The 21,772-nt window shown below is 36.4% G+C and overlaps 1 protein-coding gene across 4 annotated transcripts in view; it reads right to left on the bottom strand.

Moving 5' to 3' along the window:
• Positions 1-21,772, bottom strand: part of LOC129578559 (cadherin-86C) — a 52,213-nt gene that overhangs the window by 5,580 nt on the left and 24,861 nt on the right. For all 4 annotated transcript variants that reach the window (XR_008689116.1, XR_008689117.1, XM_055467320.1 and 1 more), the window contains exons 3-11: positions 5,639-5,841; positions 5,238-5,482; positions 4,908-5,117; positions 4,517-4,666; positions 4,277-4,391; positions 1,139-1,331; positions 802-1,045; positions 570-728; positions 28-454 (exon numbers count right to left, since the gene is read on the bottom strand). Coding sequence is in view for 2 of the 4 variants with exons in the window: in XM_055467320.1 (XP_055323295.1) it covers positions 28-454; positions 570-728; positions 802-1,045; positions 1,139-1,331; positions 4,277-4,391; positions 4,517-4,666; positions 4,908-5,117; positions 5,238-5,482; positions 5,639-5,841 (1,946 nt within the window). In the remaining 2 variants the exon portion in view is untranslated. The remainder of the gene's footprint in view (positions 1-27; positions 455-569; positions 729-801; positions 1,046-1,138; positions 1,332-4,276; positions 4,392-4,516; positions 4,667-4,907; positions 5,118-5,237; positions 5,483-5,638; positions 5,842-21,772) is intronic.

The raw sequence follows: 21,772 nt of genomic DNA, 5'->3' as shown, positions 1-21,772 counted from the left end.
GTAATGTGTTTACTTTCCAACCCGTACCTGTATATTTGTCCAATCGAAATTTATTATCGTAATTTCCGCTTATGATTTCATATCGTACAACATTGTTTGGCTCTTCGGCATCAGCATCGATGGCCTTCACAAATGCCGGTATTGTGAAATTTCGCAAATTCGATGAGAGAATGAATTCATAAATTGGCTTTTCGAAAATCGGTGCATTATCATTGACATCGATGATTTTTAGCACCAACGGAACTTGAGCACTGTTCCCGGTTCCGTCATTGTCACGAGCCTCCACATACAAATGGTATTCAGGCATCATTTCGCGATCGAATCCATGATTATCGGTCGATATAATGATCATACCGTTGTCGGAATTGAGATTTAGCGATGTATTTAGGTAGCCCAAGATTTGTGTGTATCGAATTCGACCACCCGCACCTGTATCAATATCAGTCGCATGCACCTAAGACGGAGGAACAAAGTGATTGTTTTCAATAAAATAAAATTATATTTTGGATGGAAAATGGGAAATTTAATATGACATTTTCATGAAAACGGATAATAAATATTCAACGCACCTCTATAACTCTGCGACCGGCTGTGATATTCTCTGGTATTTCAGCGATGTACATGTCTCTCTCGAATACCGGTTGATTATCATTCAAATCATTGATATAAGTGATGACATTCACCAAACTTGATAGATTGGTGGCTGGACCGAGCTCTTGGGCGAGAATCTGAAAAAAAAACATTTCAATATCTTACTGATCTGATTCAATTGTTGATGAGTCACGTGTGTGCGTCACATACTTGAAACCGAACGGAATGTCTTGTTTCATAATCAAGAAGATGATTATCACGAACATAAATAAGAAAATTGGCACGGCGTTCGGCAACATTTGGCGATATTTCAAAGGTACCATTATTCCCAAGCAGTGTTAATGAAAACACACCATTTTTACCGGTATCGTCATCATAAACGCGCGGAATATACGGATCGTTGAATATTAAAGCCGTCCCTTGCAGTGCGTTTTCATCGATTCTCGCCACATAGCTGCAAAATACACACAACCACAAAATATTCGCTTATTCGTATCAAAAAAAAAATTCTCCCATCATCGTTTTCGTGTGTTCAATTCCAACTTACTGGTCATTTTCAAAATAAGGTGGTGAATTAACACGTTCGGGCAGAAAAAGCGCCAATTGAACGGTTGTTGCCATGGCCGGCGGTTCATCACGCGAAGTTTTCACTTCTTCGGCAATAACTGTCAACAGCACTGGGTCACCAACATGCGTAATGGCTGATATTTCGTCGATGGGCTTCAGCAAAAATATTTCACCTGCAACATAATCAACAAACACATAAATTCCTGTAGTTTAAAAAAAAATTCATTACATAGGGAGCACTACCGAAAAGCGAATCTATTTTAATTAAAAAACCACTTCGAAAAGGAAAAATTATAATGATGGAAAAGTGAACTGAAATTCAAATTTGCCATGAAAGCGCCATTCCATTTGGCTCCTTGTTCATTTGTTTTATTTTCTTCTTTTTTTATTTCTTCATTCTTCTCTCTTTCTCTCTCTCCCTCTCGGACGAAGAAAAATAAAACCCAAGTGATATCACATTGTATAATTCCCTGTCGTGATTTGGATAGAAAATATCTTTGTGTAACGATCAAGTATGCAACTGGGTCAGAATTAATTATGTGTTGCTCGTTAGTAAATTTTCTTTTGTTATTTGACACTTAACTATTTTTTTACGAAGGGTCTCGCTACACAATGATATATACGATTCGCATTTACCATTTAAATATGTGTATAGCATTCAAAAGCGCTATATTTGTTTGTTACTACTATTTTATTTTCGGGTGGTTGTTAATCCGTTTTAACAGTTATTTGGAAACGTGATATGGATTTTGCTTGCATGGTTCGGTTCATCTAGTTCAGGTACAGCCCGCGAAAATAGAAAAGAAATGTGTACATGGATTTTGTTACTTTTACGTGTTCGACGAAAACGAAAATTTGAATTGTAAATTTTCGTTGTTGAAGAGGAAACGAGAAAAGCCAATAATTTCTGTTCGTTCCTTTCATTTCGCATAGATGGCAAGACCGAAAATAAAAGAAGAGAAAAAATCACGCACATTCAATTCACCGACCAAAAAATAAATGTGAAAATGAAGAAAACACACACACATACACATACACATACACACACAAACAGTTAGTCTATGAGGTAGAGAGTTCGTTATCCCGATACGTGACATTTCATGAATATTTAAAATATTTCCATTTGTGCGAATCGATCAGAATTGGGTCAACATGCTTAAACATGTCTTCTTCTTGAAGACTATTTACTTGATTTATTCGCTATTGAAATACTAACGGCCACTTCTATTTGTTCACAATTGCTGGAATGCTTCAAATTGACTTATTTATGAGAAGCGGTAAGCTTTGGCGTGACACCGCATCAAATCGTGTTTATTTTTACCATATCGTTGTCAATCGAAACAAAGCTCATTCGAAAACAAACAAAAATCTGCATACATTTCGATCGAGTTTAAAGGGAGAGCTTTGAAAATTGCTCGAAAATCGATTCTCTTATGGATGCCACTCTTTTTTGTCTCGCTTTGCGTAAAAAGTCGAAATTTCAATGGTCATTTTAACGAAATAGGTAAAATTTAGTAATATCAATCAACGTCATCTCGTACAAAGTAACAAAGGTTTTACCTCAAAATGGGTTTTGGCTTTGGTGAACGTTTTCTAAACATCTTTTGAAGAATGTAATACAATATGAGTGGTTTGGAGCGAAAATGTTATACCGAAAAGTTGAGCGGAAAAACTCATATACAAAGTAACTCCAATTATTGCAATGGTCTTTAATCTTTTCTCTGATTGATAGCGATTTACTGCGCTTCGTTTATTCTTTGTCCAGTCACGTTGTGTTTGCTGTGACCTCACACCTATGCGAAGGCGCGCATGCGCGTGCGCGCCCGTGTTTGTACCCATGTATATGGTATATGATCGCGATCTATTCTTCGTCGTTTTGAGAGTTTGTTAAACTTTGCGACAAGCGCACAACATATTTGCGAACATGCATAAGCATTGCAGCGAAGAGAAAAAAATCGATGAGAGAGAGAGAGAGAGAAAATGAGGATGAAATAAAAAAAATGCTTGGTGACAACATTCAAACTGAAAAAGGTTAGCAACTTGAGCTTGACCTATAATAATAATAATCACACAGTGTGCAAAGCCCAGAATAGAAGCGAGATTTGGTTTCCTTTAGCTTCGATCGGACGGTCGGTCGGCCGAAAGAAAGAAAGAATGAAGAGAGAGAAAAAATTGTGTAACGAATGCAAGGCAAAACAATGCGCAACACTGGGACCCAAGTGCAACGATACTGTTGTCTATCCACGATTCGAAGTGTATTCCACCAAGATACACACTCGCTCATAGTCTAACGACAATCTTGCACAATCTTCTTCCGTCCCATACATTGAAAGCCCTTTTTTCTCTCTCTCTCGTACTGCCTGCATCGTATTAGATTTATGCGCGCTTACTGTTGTGCATAATGCGCAAAATATCTGCCGGAATCCATGCATTCGACCATGGGGCCGTGATCAACTCATTCATATTTAAATATTCATTACCATCAATTTTTATGGATTTTCTCTCTCTCTCTCTCTCTCTCTCTCTCTCTCTCTCTCTCTCTCTCTTTTACTTTTTTCGGTTCTCTACTTTGTTCGGATTTCAACGGACTTTTCTCCGTACCGATCGGAAAATAAATAAATGCCTGCTTTAGTATACTTTAAATCTGTCGCTTGCTCATTTCACGTTGTACTGCCACTGAGAGTTTGCTTAGTCGAGACTAACGTTTCGCCTTTTGCAAACGGTTTTATGATCGAATTCGAAATGGTTCATCGAAAATGGCGGGCACATGCTTTAATATAGAAGTAACTTTTATAACATAATCTCCATCATTTCTAAAAAAAACTAAGTTTTTACCTGTATTTAGAAAAAAGCATTTTGCTATTTCACTGACTGAATTGAGTATTGTATTTTGAGTCGATAAACTCCGAAATATATTCAAACCAAGTGAAGTTATTTTCATATCTGTTCCCAGTTTGAAGAACTTTTGATTAAATCCAAAGATTGTGCTCACATTTCAAAATCACCTATCATTTCGTTTTTATTTCGATATATATATTCCGAGTAGAAAAGTTGAAGGCATAGCATAAAGTTCACGTCACGCTATGAATTGTTCCGTTAGATGAAAATTCAAACTTACCGGTGGTATCATTAATATTAAAGAATGATGTGAACGGATTGCCCTCCGAAACCAGCCCATATCTTATCTCTCGCGGATTCCCTTTATCTCCATCTTCGGCATGAACATGCAAAATCTTTAAAAAAAAAAAATCGAAGCAAAAATGAGTTCCGAATGAATATCTCACAAATGCTTTGCACCACAAAAAAGATCTCTTTTACTCGAATCCAGACTCAATAAAATTGCGGCGCTTTGTCATACCTTATCACCTGGCAGTAGAGAAGCTGGAAGCCTAGTAACTGGCGGAGCAGTTGTAAAAATTGGTGGCACATCTTGTACATCCTGTACGATAACGACTACTTCGAGCCCGGCAATGTTTCGAGTATCTTGTCCCGGCTCCGCATATGCATCCTAGCATAAATAATAATATTGTTTTTCGATTTTATTGTTTTATTGAAGAATATCTCTCGATGATTGGCAAGAATTGGAAAAATATTTATTGCCCGTTTTGTATGATCGTTGTAAAATGCTTTTAATTTTCACATCACAATTTATTCCATTGAAAAGCATTGCATGAAGTTCGATATCGAACAAATCGTGTTTTCACGTGACTTGTAAACGTTTCATATAGTATCATTTAACCATTACTTACATTTGCGAGTATTGTCAAATGATACATGGATCTCATTTCAAAGTCCAACGGTCCAAGCAAGATGATGGTACCTTCCGTAGTCTGTGGCGATACGATTTTTTGGCGAATTGCAAACAATGGTGATCCATGTAGCTCTAAAATCACATCTTTCGAGTAGAGAGGATTCTTACGCGCAATGACATAGTCGAGCATTGTGCCGCGTTTCGCATCCTAAAGAACACAGAAAAAGTGATAAACATTTGAGTGCGATTTTTATTTTTTATTGCACTTCAATTTGAAACGAAATAAAAAAAAAAATTATATAAAAACCATACAGGCAATAAGCCTTACCTCAGGCACCATAATAATGCCAGCTTTATGTGGGAATATTAGATCATGCGGGGTCGTATAATTAGTAGCTGTTATTGAACAGCTTTGCTGTGTCATACCACCTTTGGTATCTTTAACAGAGACCTTGAAATCATAGTATCGTCCTGGTTCCAATCGCCGGATCAACACCACATTCGCTTGGCATATCGAATTATATTTCGTACATTCTAAATTTTCTATTTGAACCGTTGACGATGACGCACCATCTATTTGTTGTCGTTGGTTTGTTTCAAATCGAACAGAAAAGGAAAAAAAAGACAAATTCAATGAGATTGCGAAGAAAAAATTCACTTGGCAAATGTTTTCATCAGAATTACAGAAGGAAAAAAAAACGGAATTTATTGCAAACAAGTTTTCCATACCAACAAGTTCAAATGTCAGTGGATAATCAAATTCTTCATCGGATGCACGCAGGCGGTAAATGACTGATCCAACTTGTGCATCAGCTGGCACTAAAACTAATCGCATACGTGTTGTCGGATCGAATTTTGGGTCGGCTGCTAGTGCAACAACAATACACTGTAATAATACAATTCCGGTCCATAGTTTGGTTACGTTTTTCATTCTATGTGGAAAAGAAAAGACAGAAATAAAAAAAGTGGATTAGCGCTTTTAATAGCAACGCGTGCAATGAATAATGAATGAATCGATGATAACAAAAGAAAAATTCCAAGGAAGAAACTTTGATTTAGGATTGAGTTCATTGCCCAACTTCAGAAAAAAGAAGAAGTTAGAAACGACTTGACGGCAAATGTTTAACTCCCAAACCACTGGCCAATTTTCTTCATTAATTACAACACCTCGCCGATAGCATAATTCATTTGCTGGAATACTTCCACTTTGAAATGCTACTCAAATTACCTTCCATTTCCCACATTTTCCCAGGCACCCTGCAACCATCTGGGTATAACAAGAATTGACTCGATATCGAATAAATGCTAAACTAAACGCTCAACGAAATGCCACTTTTCGATTTGTCAATATAAATAACGAAATATAGTTTTTTTTTTTTTCAAAGTATGGGCACAGAAAATGTCGCATACGCATTGCGGAACTTCAAGCAAAATGAAAATATTGTCTCAATCATCCGTTTTGAGTTTGAAACACAATACACAAATTCCAATGTTACAACTAATGTCGGTCTATTTAAGAGTTTCAACGGTTGGTTCGAATATCGAATTTTGTGGCACGTATTGTGGTTTACACATTAGACACATTATTATGGCACTAGGACGAGAAATGTCTGCAATGATCGTATAAATCAAGCGGCAGCCCGCGTTTGTACCGACCCTCGTCCGCTTCATTCAAACTGAACTAGTTCAATACAGTTAACTGTGTTGTGTTTGTGATTAAGAGTTCGCCACAATGCATTCAAAAGTGCCTATTTTTATTGAGTTCCATTTATCGACTTGGTCTTCCCTTTGTGTTTTCCATTTGCATAAATTCGAAATGATTTTCCCCCCATGTGTGCGCGCACGGCACACACAACACTGCAGTGTTGAGCTCATGAGCTCATTGATGGCGGTGAACTATGCACACATACACTTTATTCCATAGGCACCACATTTATGGGTGATGTGCACGTGAGCTACACTCCACACATCGACCCATAAAATCGTCTCGTTTTGAACGCCACAGCACTCACCCATATTAAACCAAAATGGATAGAAGCGCTTAAAATCATGTATTTTTAATACAAAATCAATAAGGTGCACGACCCGATCTAACAAAATACGCACAAATGACAAATTGTCTCCAAAACAAATTTTCTCTTTCTATTCTTTTGTTTTTCCGTCAAACATCAAATATGCGTGTCTCGTAAAGCTTTTTTTTTCTCCCTTCGTTTAACTGACGCCAATTGATGTCTCGCTGCCTAACCATTTACGATTTCGGTGTTTCAATAGACTTTCTTTATGTCGTCTGTTTCTCCGCTTTGTTTTCAGTCTCAATCAATTGAAGAAAACTATGCCATTCAAGAATTTGGCCAATAATTCTTGTCACAAGTTTTGTGATTTGTTATTTGACTAATCATTCACTTATTTACTATAAGAAATGGTTCATTACCGTTTTGAAAATCGCATAAATTTACATTTCAAAAATTGAATCTCTACTTAAAATGATGAATATTGTGTACGTGTCCCATTCCCAGATATTTGTCGCACTTCAACCATTTCGCACGTAACATTTCTTAAACTTGATGCCCAGAAAAATAGAATTGAAAAAACCTCAGCCTTTGTTTGGAGTGCAAAACACCGATCACGGGTTACGTTCAATACGTATAGACGATGTAGTTTAATTTCATTTTAACGATGAATTTGCATATGTGACAAATTTAGTATAGATCATAAAAGAATCCATCAAAAGAGAATTAATAGACTTGGTGAATTGACTCATTAAATTTCGTCGGTTAATTCAATAACATGTTGATGGATGTTCGTTTGACAATTTCGCATGCTTTCACCACACACAGGTGAATCACTGCGATAAAAATTCCACTCTTTAAGAGCATGTAAGCGGAGAAGAAGAAAGAGCAGTAATTGCATTGTAACATGTTAAAATCGGTGTTCAAAGTGATTTTAGTAAGTTCATACAAAATAAAAATGTTGACCACAGTCTGTTCACATGTGTGTTGTGTCATAGCGATTTCGAGCAGTTTACATTCAAACACAATTAGACCGTAAACTCGACTGTAAATTGTTAATGATTTATTACTGCCTTATGACATGTGATGTTGTACGTCTTGGTTTAAATTTTTGGCTGGATTTGTTTTTTTTTACAGTCTGAATTTGGTTGCAAGAGAAGTAGATAGCGACGGCATGAACAGAACAAACAAGACCCACGTATTGGTCCAAATATGCAAACATAAGTGGAATCATCCGAATCACGATGAATTGCCTCGTTGATTCGGCCGTCTGTTCTACGATTTGTGGCCGTTTGTTTATAAAAAAACTAAGTTTCAAGTGTTGTTTGTACGTTTGAAACGAAGGCCCACATCAGTTTTATCACTTACGCACTCTTTGTTCTGTCTTCTTACACTCGGTCTCAAGACTATGACGCTTGTTAAACCATTTCAAGTGAGTTTTTTTTTCTCCTCAATTTCGGATTGTTCAAATTTATATACATATATTCTTTATTTGGCACATCAATTGAATGAAGCACAACAAGAGACACGATGAGTGGTTCACATACAGAAAAAAATACGGCCTGACGGATGGCATAAGCCACATATATGTATATATTCGTCGAAGATCTCTCATGTGAACGAACGTTGTATTGTTTTGCGGTGAAATCTCATTGTATGTTATGTAATCGTACAGAATATTTCGAAGCCTAACCATGTTCGTCGATTAGATTTAGCGCTTTTGAAATTGGCCGATCACATTGGGCAATTTGTCAATAATTTACCGAAGCATTTGAGAGACTTTTATTCTTCAGATCTTAACAGATGTTCAACACTTGCAGAAAAAATTCGAACAAGAGAAGAAGAAGAAGAAACAACCATACTCACACACGATGTGAGCACGCTCAAAAATAAGCATCGAACAATGACAAATTGCGAACACAACACGTAACGCACTCGCACCGCACTTCAATCCAATGCATGCAAAGCATGCATATGAATTATGGTTTTTACTACCATGTACGAGAGACAAAGAAAAAAATCACATTATCTACACTTTTCTTTTCATATGAAGTATTGGAAATAAAACCTGTTATGGGCATCGCCCGTCGTAATCGCTGCCGCTGGACCGCCGTCTCATTTCAGTTTGAGTTTTTTTTCTCTCTCTCTCTCTCTCCCTCTTTCTTTCTCTTCATTTTTTTTCTCATATTCATTATTCACTTTATATTTTACTTGCATTTTCATGTTTTATGTATTCCAAAAGTAAAATCAAATTCGATTGCATTTCAAGCACGCTTGGTTCCGATTGCAAGAGAGGAAAAAAAACCAAAGACGCATACACATGCACTTATATTTCGTGGCTTTTTGAGTGCTGTTTTTTGTGTGCTCTGCGATCGAATGTTTTAGGCGCCATTTTTCTGATTATTTTTTAATATATTAACGTCACGGAGATTGGTATTAAGATTGATAAATATTGAATGGGTTTTTATGTCGTTGTACTGAAATTCTTTTGGGTAAACGATATGTGCCATTCATTAAGCCAAATGGTCACCGGCTTTCGCAGATTATTATTGCTATCTCATGCTCAATTTGTCAGTCAGTCATGATTTAAATTCGTTGGCTCCCCAATAATTAATACATTCAAGCATTGGATATCATTCTAGACGTATAAATCATTTTAAAACATAGCCTTTGATAATCAATTAGCAACAAAGCAATTTTCAAACATTCAATTGTCTTGAACTGAAATTGAGATATTTCTGTACTAAATTATTCTGAACATTCATTTAAAATCAATAACTTTTATAATTTCAATTAATTTTTCGTTTTAACACTTTATTCAATTTTTCTCACATAATTCAATGATAATTAATTGACCAATTCATTGATCGATTCACTGTTTGTCTAGAGAGATCTACGATTGAATCATTCTCAAATGTGTTAATGCAAACATCATGAAAAGATCAATCATCAGATCCAAATGTTTTTTTTTTTCTTCGAATAAACTTTGAAGTATTTCAGAGAACAGAGAAAATGGCAGAAGAGAACGGTGTGTCATCACGAACTCAAGAAGCCGAAGCTCCATTAATTTTCGATGGAGTAGCAAATGCTAAGTGAATCATTTTCGAGTGCAATTCTCACGAAAGAGAGAGAAAAAGTGTCAAAACGCATGGTTTTGAAATGGTTTGAGACAGCATCAATTTTAAACCTTTACATATATTCCACTTAAGCATACGTCCGTTGTATTCAGATTTTTGGCTGAGTCGCACCAAATCGAAACTAATACACATGGCATGTGGCAGACGATATTTGTCGGTTGCTATACGATAAAAAAAAGCCACTTAAAGGTGGTAATATTATTGCTAAATCCAGAAGCCATTGGTGGATATTCAAATTTGGCTTTGAAATTGCAGTAGCTATATATGCGTTCGGCTTATTCAAGTCGAAAACGATATGTGGCATTTCAATGCAATATAAATTATTCAGAAAATGATTTATGTGTGCTGCTATTGGATTTGACCGAGCGAAGGAACAACAAATTAATACGAAACTGTATAAGGTAAATTAAACTTAATACGATGGATTTGGTAGAAGCACATAAACTGAAGCAAATCACATACACACACACACACACACAAGGAGAGAAACGAAAAAAGAGACAAAGTAACAACACAGAAGAAAACCAACCACATTCGCACATAATCAATTATGCCTAACATTTTCGAAGAATTGTTAAACAAATTGCCAATCGAAAATTTATTTATTTCGATTTCACGACACAAATGGAAATTTGCGCTTGAAGCATTTGCAATGTGACGCAAATATCAAAAGATAACTACAACTCCTTGCGATATTGCGTTGCAAATTTAACTCCTCTCTGCGTCAAACAATTTAATGTGGCACTGGGGAGAAAGAACGAGAAAGAAACAAAAAGATGGGAAAAAAGCCTAGGCAATTTTTCGCATTATACGCATCTCCATCGAACTAAATGCATATATTGTTGCCAATGAGAGAAACGATTTCAGGTAAGACCAGATTTGGACCAAGTCTTGTGACTCAATATTCATTGTGGCAATTCTCATTTCAAAAGTTACCGTCATTCAGTTCGCCAGGAATTTCTATTTAACTTTATTCTATTCAATTTGACTGCAAACAACATGCGAAAAGCGTTAAGTAATACACTTACAGAAAACAGAGAGAAAAACAAGAAGAAAAAAAAACATAGAAGAAACAGCACATTCAGACAGTTTTTGCGCTTTTTTTCGTGTGTGTGTGTGTGCGCCTTGGTAAGTGCTTACTGAGGGAATTTGTTCCAGTACTGGACGTGTGCGAAACGAAATTCTAATTTCGGATGAGTTGAACATCCGAATAAATTAGATTCCTTGCTTGTTTTTTCTTTTTTCAAGTCCATCGTTCTTTTAGGCACTTTTTCCTTGTTGTTATTATGTACGATCGCGTCGTTTGCTCAAACTGTGGCCAATTTTCCTTCGCTCTCTCTTTCTTCCTCTCACTGTGCTCAATGTTGTGTTGTTTGTTGTTGTTGTTTTTTGTTCATCGTTCGGCTGCGCAACTTATTCGTTCTTTCTTCTTTTTTTCTATGGTGCTAGCTTTTTTCCCGTTCAACTTCTTTTTTTTTGCATACACTGTATCTTCAGATAAATGTAAATAGGCCTTGCTACAGTGCTATATTATTAAATGCAAACAAATAATTGAAATGCACTTAAGTTTCTACTACAATTTTCAAAATAAAAAATTATAGTTTATACACGCTAAATTCGCTGTGTGTTTCGGTTTTGCTTTTCAACGGTTCCGTAGACAGGCGCGCGAGAGTGAACGAAAGAGAGAGAGAGAGAGAGAGAGAGAGAGAGAGAGAGAGAGAGAGAGAGAGAGAGGGAGAGAACGAGCGCTAGAAATGTTATGGACTATGCGGATTCAACGTTTCACTGAGCTGCTTGCAACTTATTCCTTTAGTATTTTTCTTCTCTCTCCCTCTGTTGATTCGTGCATACTTTAAAATTTAAATGGGATTCGTTATTTTCGCCATTTTCGTGCCTTTGAGTTTATTTGATTTCCTTTCTGTTACCAATAATTTGCGCTTCATCTGCAATTAATGCAGCAACGATGTATACAATCGAAACGATGCAAAGTTTAGAAACTGAAGGAGAAAAAAGAACGCCACCGATCAACATTCAAAGACTTTTGATTACTTGCAATGATCGTCTGTGATTGCCTATCTAAGCGCAGTCTATTTTTCTGTCTGTTTCCGCGCATTCAGTTGTATATCGACGAAAAAGACTCCTATCGCCACGATGCACGAATGAAATGGAAAAAAATTAAAGTAATTTGTCGTTCGTTTGACAGTAAAATTAAGAATCAAATTCTCTCTCGGTTTTTAGCTCGAATAGAAATCATTCGTCGTAATAGATACCCAATTTTGTGGGCTTGTCCTTGTAAGTTGTTGTGTTCTTTGGCTACGCCATAGATTTGGAAAAGGTTTTTTTGGGCGTATCAATTTCTCTCCCTCTCACTCACAGACTTTTTTTCTCATTTCAAATAGATCTTTTTTTCCACGAAAAAAGAACGATAGAAAAAACACACCAAACCAATTGACGTGAAATGAGTAGATATTCTCAATTGCTAACTGCCAACCCAAGATCACAATGTTGATCGTTGAGGCGCTTTGATTAAAACGTTAGTGTAGAAGAGAAAAAAAGAATCTTTTTTTCCATAGTTGTTTGTATTGATTTGACCTTTTCCAACGAACTCTCTTCTTCAATCGTGGTTGCTAGCGTTTAGTCGTTCGATTTTTCCAGTATTCAAGTACGTTGGCATCATCGAACCGATCCATTTAAAAACAACGCTGCGTGGTGAGCATTTAAATTTACACTATATTCACGTTAAAGTGGATAGGCGATGACAAAAAAACCAACACGTACAGTTAAATTAGACGGGCTAGAAAAACACGAAAGAAGATCCGTGCACGGAGCTCAGAATAGAAAAGATAATTTTTTTCTCCTTCTATCTACAGAATATTGGCATGAAAAATTGCATAATAACATATTGTTTTTTTTTTATTCTCCTGCAACTCTTTCGTCGTTGAGTCCCTCTTGTTGTTCCATTTAGATCAGCCGCGCGCAAAAATCGAAAAAAAAATTCGTGAGAATGTTACACATAAATTATCGTTTAAATTCTAGCTAACTAGATGGGAAATTAAATTCTTCTACCGTATTCATCGATAAAAAAATTGAAACGAAAAATAGATCCAAAACGTTTTTCATGGATATGGAAAAAAGTCACGCAATGCTGGGTTTATGTCTCAGGCGAAAATACCTCTATTTTTTTCCGGCAGAAAAATAAAACAATTCCGCCAAAATTCTTAATAAAATCATTTTCGTGCGCCTCTCTACCTCCTGAAAATTGACCTGCGGCAAAGCATTTTCGCATAAAACCACAGAGTGAAGCGCGTGCAAAACGGTTTTTACCGTAAAAGTTTAATTATATTGACCGTTCCGTTTCTATTCTCGTAACTGAAACAATTACTGGCTACAATGGGAATAAAATACAAAGTCGTCGAAAGGCTGAGAGAACAATTTGTTGCTGCCTTCGTTCTGTTTTTCTGAGAAGAAGAAAAAACATCTTCGAAAAGATGTTTTTTTTTTTCGTGGGTGGAAGTTATAACAATTTATAAATTGCATTCAATAAACCATTAGACACATTGAATAATGCTTATGTTCTACAATCGGTGCAAGCAAATAAGAGAGATAAGCGATCTTCCCGAGAAACTGCCATTTTTAATGGCTCTCTCTCTCTCTCTCTCTGGACATAAATGATTCACAAACATAATAGCTAAGTGACAATTTCGCAAAGAACAACGCCAAAAAGCATTAGTGCTTTGCTTTTGCCTCAAACATTAGTATTCTTTACATACACTGAAAACGTTATGTTTTTCCTGCAATAAAATAGGCATGTGTAACACCTACTTCCTCATTTGAATATGCAACGCTCGAAAAATAAAGAAAATAATGGCAAACGGGGACAAAGAAACAGCAGCAACGACAAAGACAACAACAACAACAACAACGACGACGACGACGACTACGAGTACGACTACGACTACGACAAAAAAGAAGTATGAATCGTTCGCATCTTTTGTGTCGAAGTACAATCGGCTATATTGCGGTGATTTATTTACTATTCATTCGCAACTAGTATTTGATTTTATTTTGATCGCGGAATCTGCATTTATATTTTTTCTTCTTCTTCTTTATTTTGTGTGTGTGTGTTTGAGTTTGTCATCTTGCAAATAAACAATGCCAATGATCCGCCACTAGAAATAAAGTCCCATTTCATTTTTGATGCCAGCCAAGAAAATGCCCAACCACAACATGTTCCGCGAAATACCTTGTTATTGATACAGTTATTATTCCGGACGTAACGAGACTCTCGCGCGCGCTTCATTCCGCCCGATGCATCTGCACTTTATTGTTCGGTGTAAGAGCGAACAGAAGTCGGTTTTTAAGTAAATTTTCAACGATTTTGGAAAGGAGGTAAAGTAGAGCTAGCGCATCAACGGCATAAGACGCTGCTGCTGTGCTATTCAGGTTTTTTTTTACTTCTCCTTCTTCTTTGGACAACCTAAAAATCATTTTAGAGTTGCAAGACAATGAAATCAAGTAACTCTGAAAGGTTGAGTTTCAATCGACGGGAAACTAATGGGAAACGATGTAGAATGATGTTGAAGAGAAGCAAGAAAACGAAATTCTGATCGAAATTGATGCTTTGGGATCAAACATTTGCGCACAAATTGCAGAGATGCTGCAGCAAAGGCTTTTTTTCCCTGTTGGAATTTCAAGAAGAAACACAGAGTGAAAAAAAAATGCATGCACAGTGCACACAGCACAACACATTGAAAATGGGAAGATCAACAACAGCATGGTGAAACGTGACTGATTTGACTCCTAGCATTCAATGTAACATGACTATTTTGCGGGTGTATTTGTGCGTTTTATGTCATCATTTGCATGCGCGATCTCGTTGACTGGGCTGGTCTCGGCTAGGCTGAGCTGAGTTGAGCTCTCTCTTTCTCTAGCAAAAAATAGGATCTGATGGTGACTGGTAACATTTTGCTGCTACTGCGAGCATCGTACAATTGATTTGCTCGAGATAGTCGCATCGATCGATGACGTTGTATGGCACTTTTCAATGGCAAAATCACGTTTGAATGATGTCGCTTAACCAAACGAATACGCTCAACCATCAATCCGCCTCATATGCATTGGCAACAGCCGACATTTTGAAAGCGAACAAATTTGATGCTTTCCAAAACATTGGCAACAAGACATTATTGACACACAATAAACCAAACACAGAAAGAATGCGATCTAATAACTTTTTGATAGTGCCGATATTTTGCCGTCAGCATAACCGAGACAAATAATTAGCGATTGAACCGAATCATCGTCAATGCTGCAAACAACAAACACCGTGTGTGCAATTTTTATCAACAAGTAACAAAACATTGGCGCCTCTTTTATGTCGATGGTGTCTCTCTAATAACAGCATAAAACGATCCATTGCTGTTTGCATCATTTCGCCTCGTCTCCCGAATCATTAATGGTTCTGCTGTTTTTTTCCTTCTGTTGTTGAAAAAGTCAAACATAGTTCAAAACACTGAAAATACATCGCAACGATTGCAAACACATTTGCGTTGAACGAGGAGGGAAAGAAAATATTAGAAAAAAAATCGAATTAAATGCCAATAATGGCTCGAAATAGAAACGGCTTCCCAAAGCAATATATTATTACATTTAGACACTTTGTATGCACTTTTTGTAACGCTACGATGAGTACTTTAATGTATTCATCGGCAGCAACTGAAACTTGCAAAGCCCAGAAGTTAATTACATGTAATTTTTCAGCGTTTTTTTTTTTTATTAAAACTAAGTGGTCAGCATCATGGTGTCAAAAACCGTCATCTGTATGCACTTCTACAATGCATCCATGCAATCCATAATATGCAAATACAATCATTGCAATGATTCAAAGGCCTCACATGAACATCCATCATATAGCATTTTATTCGAAAAACTTAAAACTCGCTCAGATGTTATCAGAATAAAAACTAGACCATACTTTCTTCAACTTTGTAGTTGTTTGCAATGAATTCCACAGTTTCAATCAACAATTAAACGTTTTCTTAAAAAATTTCATGTTTTTGACGCATGCAAGGCTCTTACGTGAAACTTACAATTGGAACATTGTTTTCAATTGGTGTAAAGTTTCGAGCCCTCATGCATGTAGTTAAATTAAGGCTTTGAGCTCGAATAATCGCAATTATTATTTAAGACATGCTTTTCTCCACATATTTATTTATAATGTCGCTGAGTTAATTTGGTATTCATTTGTATTCACTGAACCATATTTTTCGATGTAATTTCGACTTCCATTCGAATGTTGTTTTTTCTTAACCATTTGTCATATTTTAAGAAGTCAATATGCGAAAGCGTTACATTGTCGCTTCACTTAATGGAGTGTAATTTTAGTTTAGTGGCGGCATTGTTGCCATGGCAATGGATTGACAATTCTCAGAGAATCCATAGCAAAACTCAACACGCTTTTCTCGTCCGATTAGTAAGCAAAACTCAAGAAATATGTCCCTTTGATGACTGCCTGCGTTTTTTTTTTCTTACTCACTTTCGCCGACGTGTACATTTTCTAAGCTGGTTAGATATTGATTTGAAAATAAACATTATTTCTTATTATTAAATTACATCGGAAAGACGTATGAAGTCGGCATGAAACCGAAGACAAAATAAGAATAGACTCATTGAATGCAACCCACTTATCTAATGAATTGGATTTTATTCGGTTACTTTGTAATGGCAGTAGAGAAAAGAAAAGACACAAACGATAAAATAAATCGGATTTTGGTTATTAAAACTATTGTCTGTTTGTTTGGTTTGGACGTGGAAATGGTTAGGCTATGTCTTAAGAATTTGTTTTTAAATTTGCAATTAAAATTCAGAAAATTGGAACATGAAAAATGAGTTTATGAAATCGGCGGCCATCAGCCCACCATTTTCTTGGCATTGTGTATGCATAAAATTTATTACGTTTGTCTATATCGAGTGAGTACACAATGTTTTGTCTTCCTTGAATATATCAATATAAATCGCTGAAACTGCATTGCATTGTTGTTGGTTTTTCGGTGTTCTTTGGTTGGTTTTTTTTTTACTTGTTTTAATTTCATTTAAAACATTCATTCAAACGATATATTTATGATCGAAAAAGGGTTGACACAATGGAAATATTCATAAAATTACATGATTAGTAACTGGATCGAGTTTCGAATTCCCCAATCTGAAGGCATCGACAATATAGCAGTGCGCCAACAACAGAATGCAAAGAAATAAAAAAAAACCACTAAACATTTCTCACTCGAGCTGATGACTAAACATAATAACTCACTCGAGTGTTTCATACACAGGAAGATAATAATGTTCACCTACATTTCACCGTTGTATTCATAAGAACGCATGTGAATACCGTATTTTCCCCCTTTAATACTACGGATATGTATTTTCGATTCGATACTGAAAATTGTCTATGTCTCAAAATCGTAACTCCTTCACTTTAATTCACTAGTGTCTATAAATATCGAGAAGGGAAATCAAGGTGCTTCACTGTTCCATATACTAATTGGATTATACAGTGGGAATTAACGAAATTGCCGTAAACATTTGAAATATCATCGAATATTTGGTCAAAGCCATTCAACATAATCGCTTTTTTTTTTAAAGAGGCGCAATTAAATTCACGTTAACTTTGAACTCAGATGATGACAAAAAACCGACTTGGATTTTTATTTGATATTATAAGTGAGGCTTAACATTTTATTGGTGAAAAAAACCGTATTTTTTATATCATTTCGAAACTATGGCCATAGGAGAGCGACATGGAGATTATAAATTCTGACCAGGGAAAAAAGTGTTTTAGTTTAAAATGAGCAAACCGATTATGACGAAATGCATGTATGACTTAAACAACTGTACATTTTAAGTTAGTAAGCTATTTCGAAGCCGGTTTCAGTTGGTCTCGGGTAGCCAGCGTAACTTATCGTCCACATTCAATTATTTTAAGTGACATGTAACGTAAAGATATGAGAGGAAAAAAGTGTATAAATAATGATGACAGTAGCACGTAAAAATGATTTTCTTGTTATAAATATGCCATTAAATGCTAGCCAGACTGCCAGGCAGAGGGGAAAAAAGTTTACTATTTTAAACCGAGATTCTTTACACGCAGAAATATTCAAAATTCAATTTAACCGAACGAAACGAACGAAATCAGATCGAAAAATATAGCCAGTTGGTGGTTTGCATATATGAATTTTAAGCATGACTGAGATTTGGCGACTGCAACAGCTAAAAAGGCACCGATCAGTGATCATAAACTTAGAATACTTTAATCGACCGCTTTTTTTTCTCGTTGTTGTCTGTTCAACATGAAAATAAATTTGATTTTCTACCACTGCCATAACCAAACGTCCTTCTCACAAAGTCGACTTTCTTCATAGGCACCGACTATGGTGCCAGCGAGATTCTAATGCTGATTCGTACCTAATTCATAATTCCAAATCAAATTGATTTTTAATCCTCCATGAAGCCAAATCGAATAATATCCATAAATTAACCGAAAACGAAAATCAAGTGTGAAGTCTTCAATTGACTAAACGAATGTAGAAGATTGATCAACGCAGGCGTGTTCGCCTGCAACAACAACAAAAAAGACATTGCATTTCCACATGACAATCGACAATTTGGTTAATAGTTAATAGGCAAAATGTGTGCAGGGCGGATTTTTGTTCGATCTATTCTCCTTTTATTGATGCATCGCAAGATGCAATTGGAAATCTATGTGTATTGCAGCATCGATGAAGGAACGGCGTTACATACATTGTATAAAAGGTCACGTGAACAACAAAAAATGCGCGCGCACACACACATCGGCACACACATTCGATTTGCCTTTTGGGTGATTAGCTCAAACGTACAGAATAATAAAACTGGTTTGTTTTTTTTTATTGTTTTTGTGTCTGTTATTATATAGTTTGCCGGTTGTCAAATCGCGGTTCGCGTATTTCAATTAATGTGCACAATGTCTCGAATATGCTTCAGTTTCAATAGCTGACTATTCCAGTAACAACAACAACAATAATAATAAGAAAGTCAACTGTGAAACAAACATTTACCGCTATTTACATTTTACTACTTGAATTTGGAATTACAAACATGATGCCATAATGCCTTGGCCACGCGGAATCAGCGCAGCGATACTGAAAGAAAGTCACTCGGAAGGCACACACCAAACTAAAGAGGACAGAGGGACACAAAAAAAAAGAAAAAAAACAAAACACTTTAGAAAGATCACATAAGCATTTTGTGCGATCGTTAAAGAAATCAACAATCAATAGACGTAAATCGCGTTCAGATGAAGAATGGGTCGGGTTGGTTCGGATGGTTGTTTTTTTCTTCGCTCACTCTCTCGCTCGCTCTTTTTCGGTGTAGGTTTTCTCCGGGTATATTAAGTTTTATATATGGTGAAATATTGAAAATTGTAAATGATATGTGCAATCGTGCAATGAGACGACAACAACGACGGTAGAGGCGAGATAGTCAATGCATCTATATCAATTGGATTTGCATTTAGTTTGATCGCCATATGAATTCCCATTTCACTATGGATATATAACCAGATATTGTGTCGTTGAAATGAAAATTCGATAACAACAACAACAACAAAAACCGACTGACTGAGCCTAACGAAACAAATGTATATACGTACATACACACATGCTGGAACGCACTCACACGAAAGATTTGGCGAGCCATTGAATAATGGTCCACAGCGAATGCAACACAGATCGATTTAATTTTTCGTTGGTAAGACAAAAACGTGCAATAGAATACCAATGCCTCCATAACCATGAATCTACGATTGATTCCATTCTTACCGCACTCCACATCGGACCAAATCCATTTCGCGAATCGAAACCCGTTTCAGTCACTCGCCTTTTTTTCTTTCTTTCTTTCTTGAACTTATGTTAGTGACGCTGGAGTTTATCGCAGCAAACTTTTTTCCATGGCTGTTTTTGTTGTGTTTTTTTTTCCTTCTTTCCACTTCGTTGTTGCTGTTGGTTTTTATTTTGCTCAATTTTTGAACGTGTTACTGCCAGACCAAAGCCGCGAATCAGCGTCTATTCTCTTTGGCATAGGTCTTACCATCGAAAAAAAAAACTGGTTATGCAACCACAATTTCAATTTCTAGCTGTTGAATGCTGCACACTTTTTGAATAGCGAAAGCAATACACACATATGCTATAAATGCGGTGTGGCTGCATTTTGGTGTCTCTCTCTCCATCGCGCGAGTGCGCGCGCGCGCCACAAACGATTCGAATCTGAAAAACTGTGGCGGAAACCAAAAACGTAAACAAAACTGTTTATGTCAAATGTTCATAAATTGTAATAATTAAGAAAACCGCATATAAGAATATTTTGTTGCTGCGGTTGTTGCTGTTGTTGTTATTGTTGTTTTTGTTTTCGTCGTCGTCGTCTTTTTTCCATTTTGTTAATTTGATTTGATATTTGCAATATTTGCGAGATCTACACAGAGCCACCGAGAGATAGATAGAGATGGAAAAATCGCGATTGATTGTGGAATAACCAATGCAATTACTATTTGTGTCGCATTTTCTGGATCAATTACACACATGATTTGTGTATGACTTGCACTAACGACATGTAATGTGCCAGATTCGTTTTTCTTCGCCTTTTTTTAGCTTTGTTTTATTAATGCCATTTTTGTATCGCGGGAAAATCAGAGAGAAAAAATTATCATGAATGACGAAAATATCAATTTCAAATCATAATCGATTGTGTGTATGCGCCTCTCTCCGTCATTTGGCGACCGTCATGACAAAGGAAAAGAACAATTTCAATCAAAAGCGCATTCATTGTCTACCCCAAAATCAAACGAGAAACCGAGTTGCCGGTAATCCGCCGAAATCGAAGACATAACGATTGCGTCTGCTCATTTTCCCTCGGTTTTGGTTTTGTTTTTGCTGGTTACTCAAATGTCACGGTATATACATTTCGTTTGTGTTGCTTACACGTTACTTCCCAAAAACACACACACACACACTCATCCATTCAAAATGAATAGAATTATTGATTTTTGTCCAATTCATTGATGAAATTCCATTTTATTCCGATGGTCAAATAGCGACTTTATAACCGAAACGCTTAGACCGGTGTGTTAAACGGATGGCATATGGAAGATAGAGAGACAGAAAGACAGAGAGAACATCATAAGCTGCATGAAAATCTGTCGATTCCATAACGAAGTGGAACAATAATACTTAACATTCGCTTGACACGCGTTGTACGATTGAAATGCATGACTCGAAGCCCGATAACTTCCAACAACCAAACATAATTGTAGCAATCAACAAAGCTAATAATCATCAACAAATAGAAGAAGGAAAAAAAACCAACGAAGAAGTTGTTACCCTCTACCATTCATACCGTACCGAGTGCACGCTATCGGAACAACTAAGAAAACAAAACATACAGCGCAATGGGTGCGCGCGCGCGCCCAGGGAAAAAAAGTCATACAACCGAAGCACATTTTTAATGCACTTGTACATGACGTCTTGTGGATACTTTTGATTGGAATTTGTGTCTGTACACACCACCGACGACGGTTTCTGAACTGTGAAGAATTTTTCGTAGAAACAAAACACACGAAAAAAAACATAGTTCCTCCATTTATAATTTTGTCGATGAAAAACTATCAGCAATTACTTGTAACAACTTCG

The sequence above is a fragment of the Sitodiplosis mosellana genome, unplaced genomic scaffold, assembly GCF_009176505.1.
Source record: "Sitodiplosis mosellana isolate CC-2019 unplaced genomic scaffold, AAFC_SMos_1.0 Smas_scaffold_6226, whole genome shotgun sequence".
In the NCBI taxonomy this organism is placed as follows: Eukaryota; Metazoa; Arthropoda; class Insecta; order Diptera; family Cecidomyiidae; genus Sitodiplosis; species Sitodiplosis mosellana.
The sequence above is the reverse complement of the archived record's forward strand: the minus strand, read 5'-3'. Positions and strand labels throughout refer to the sequence as shown.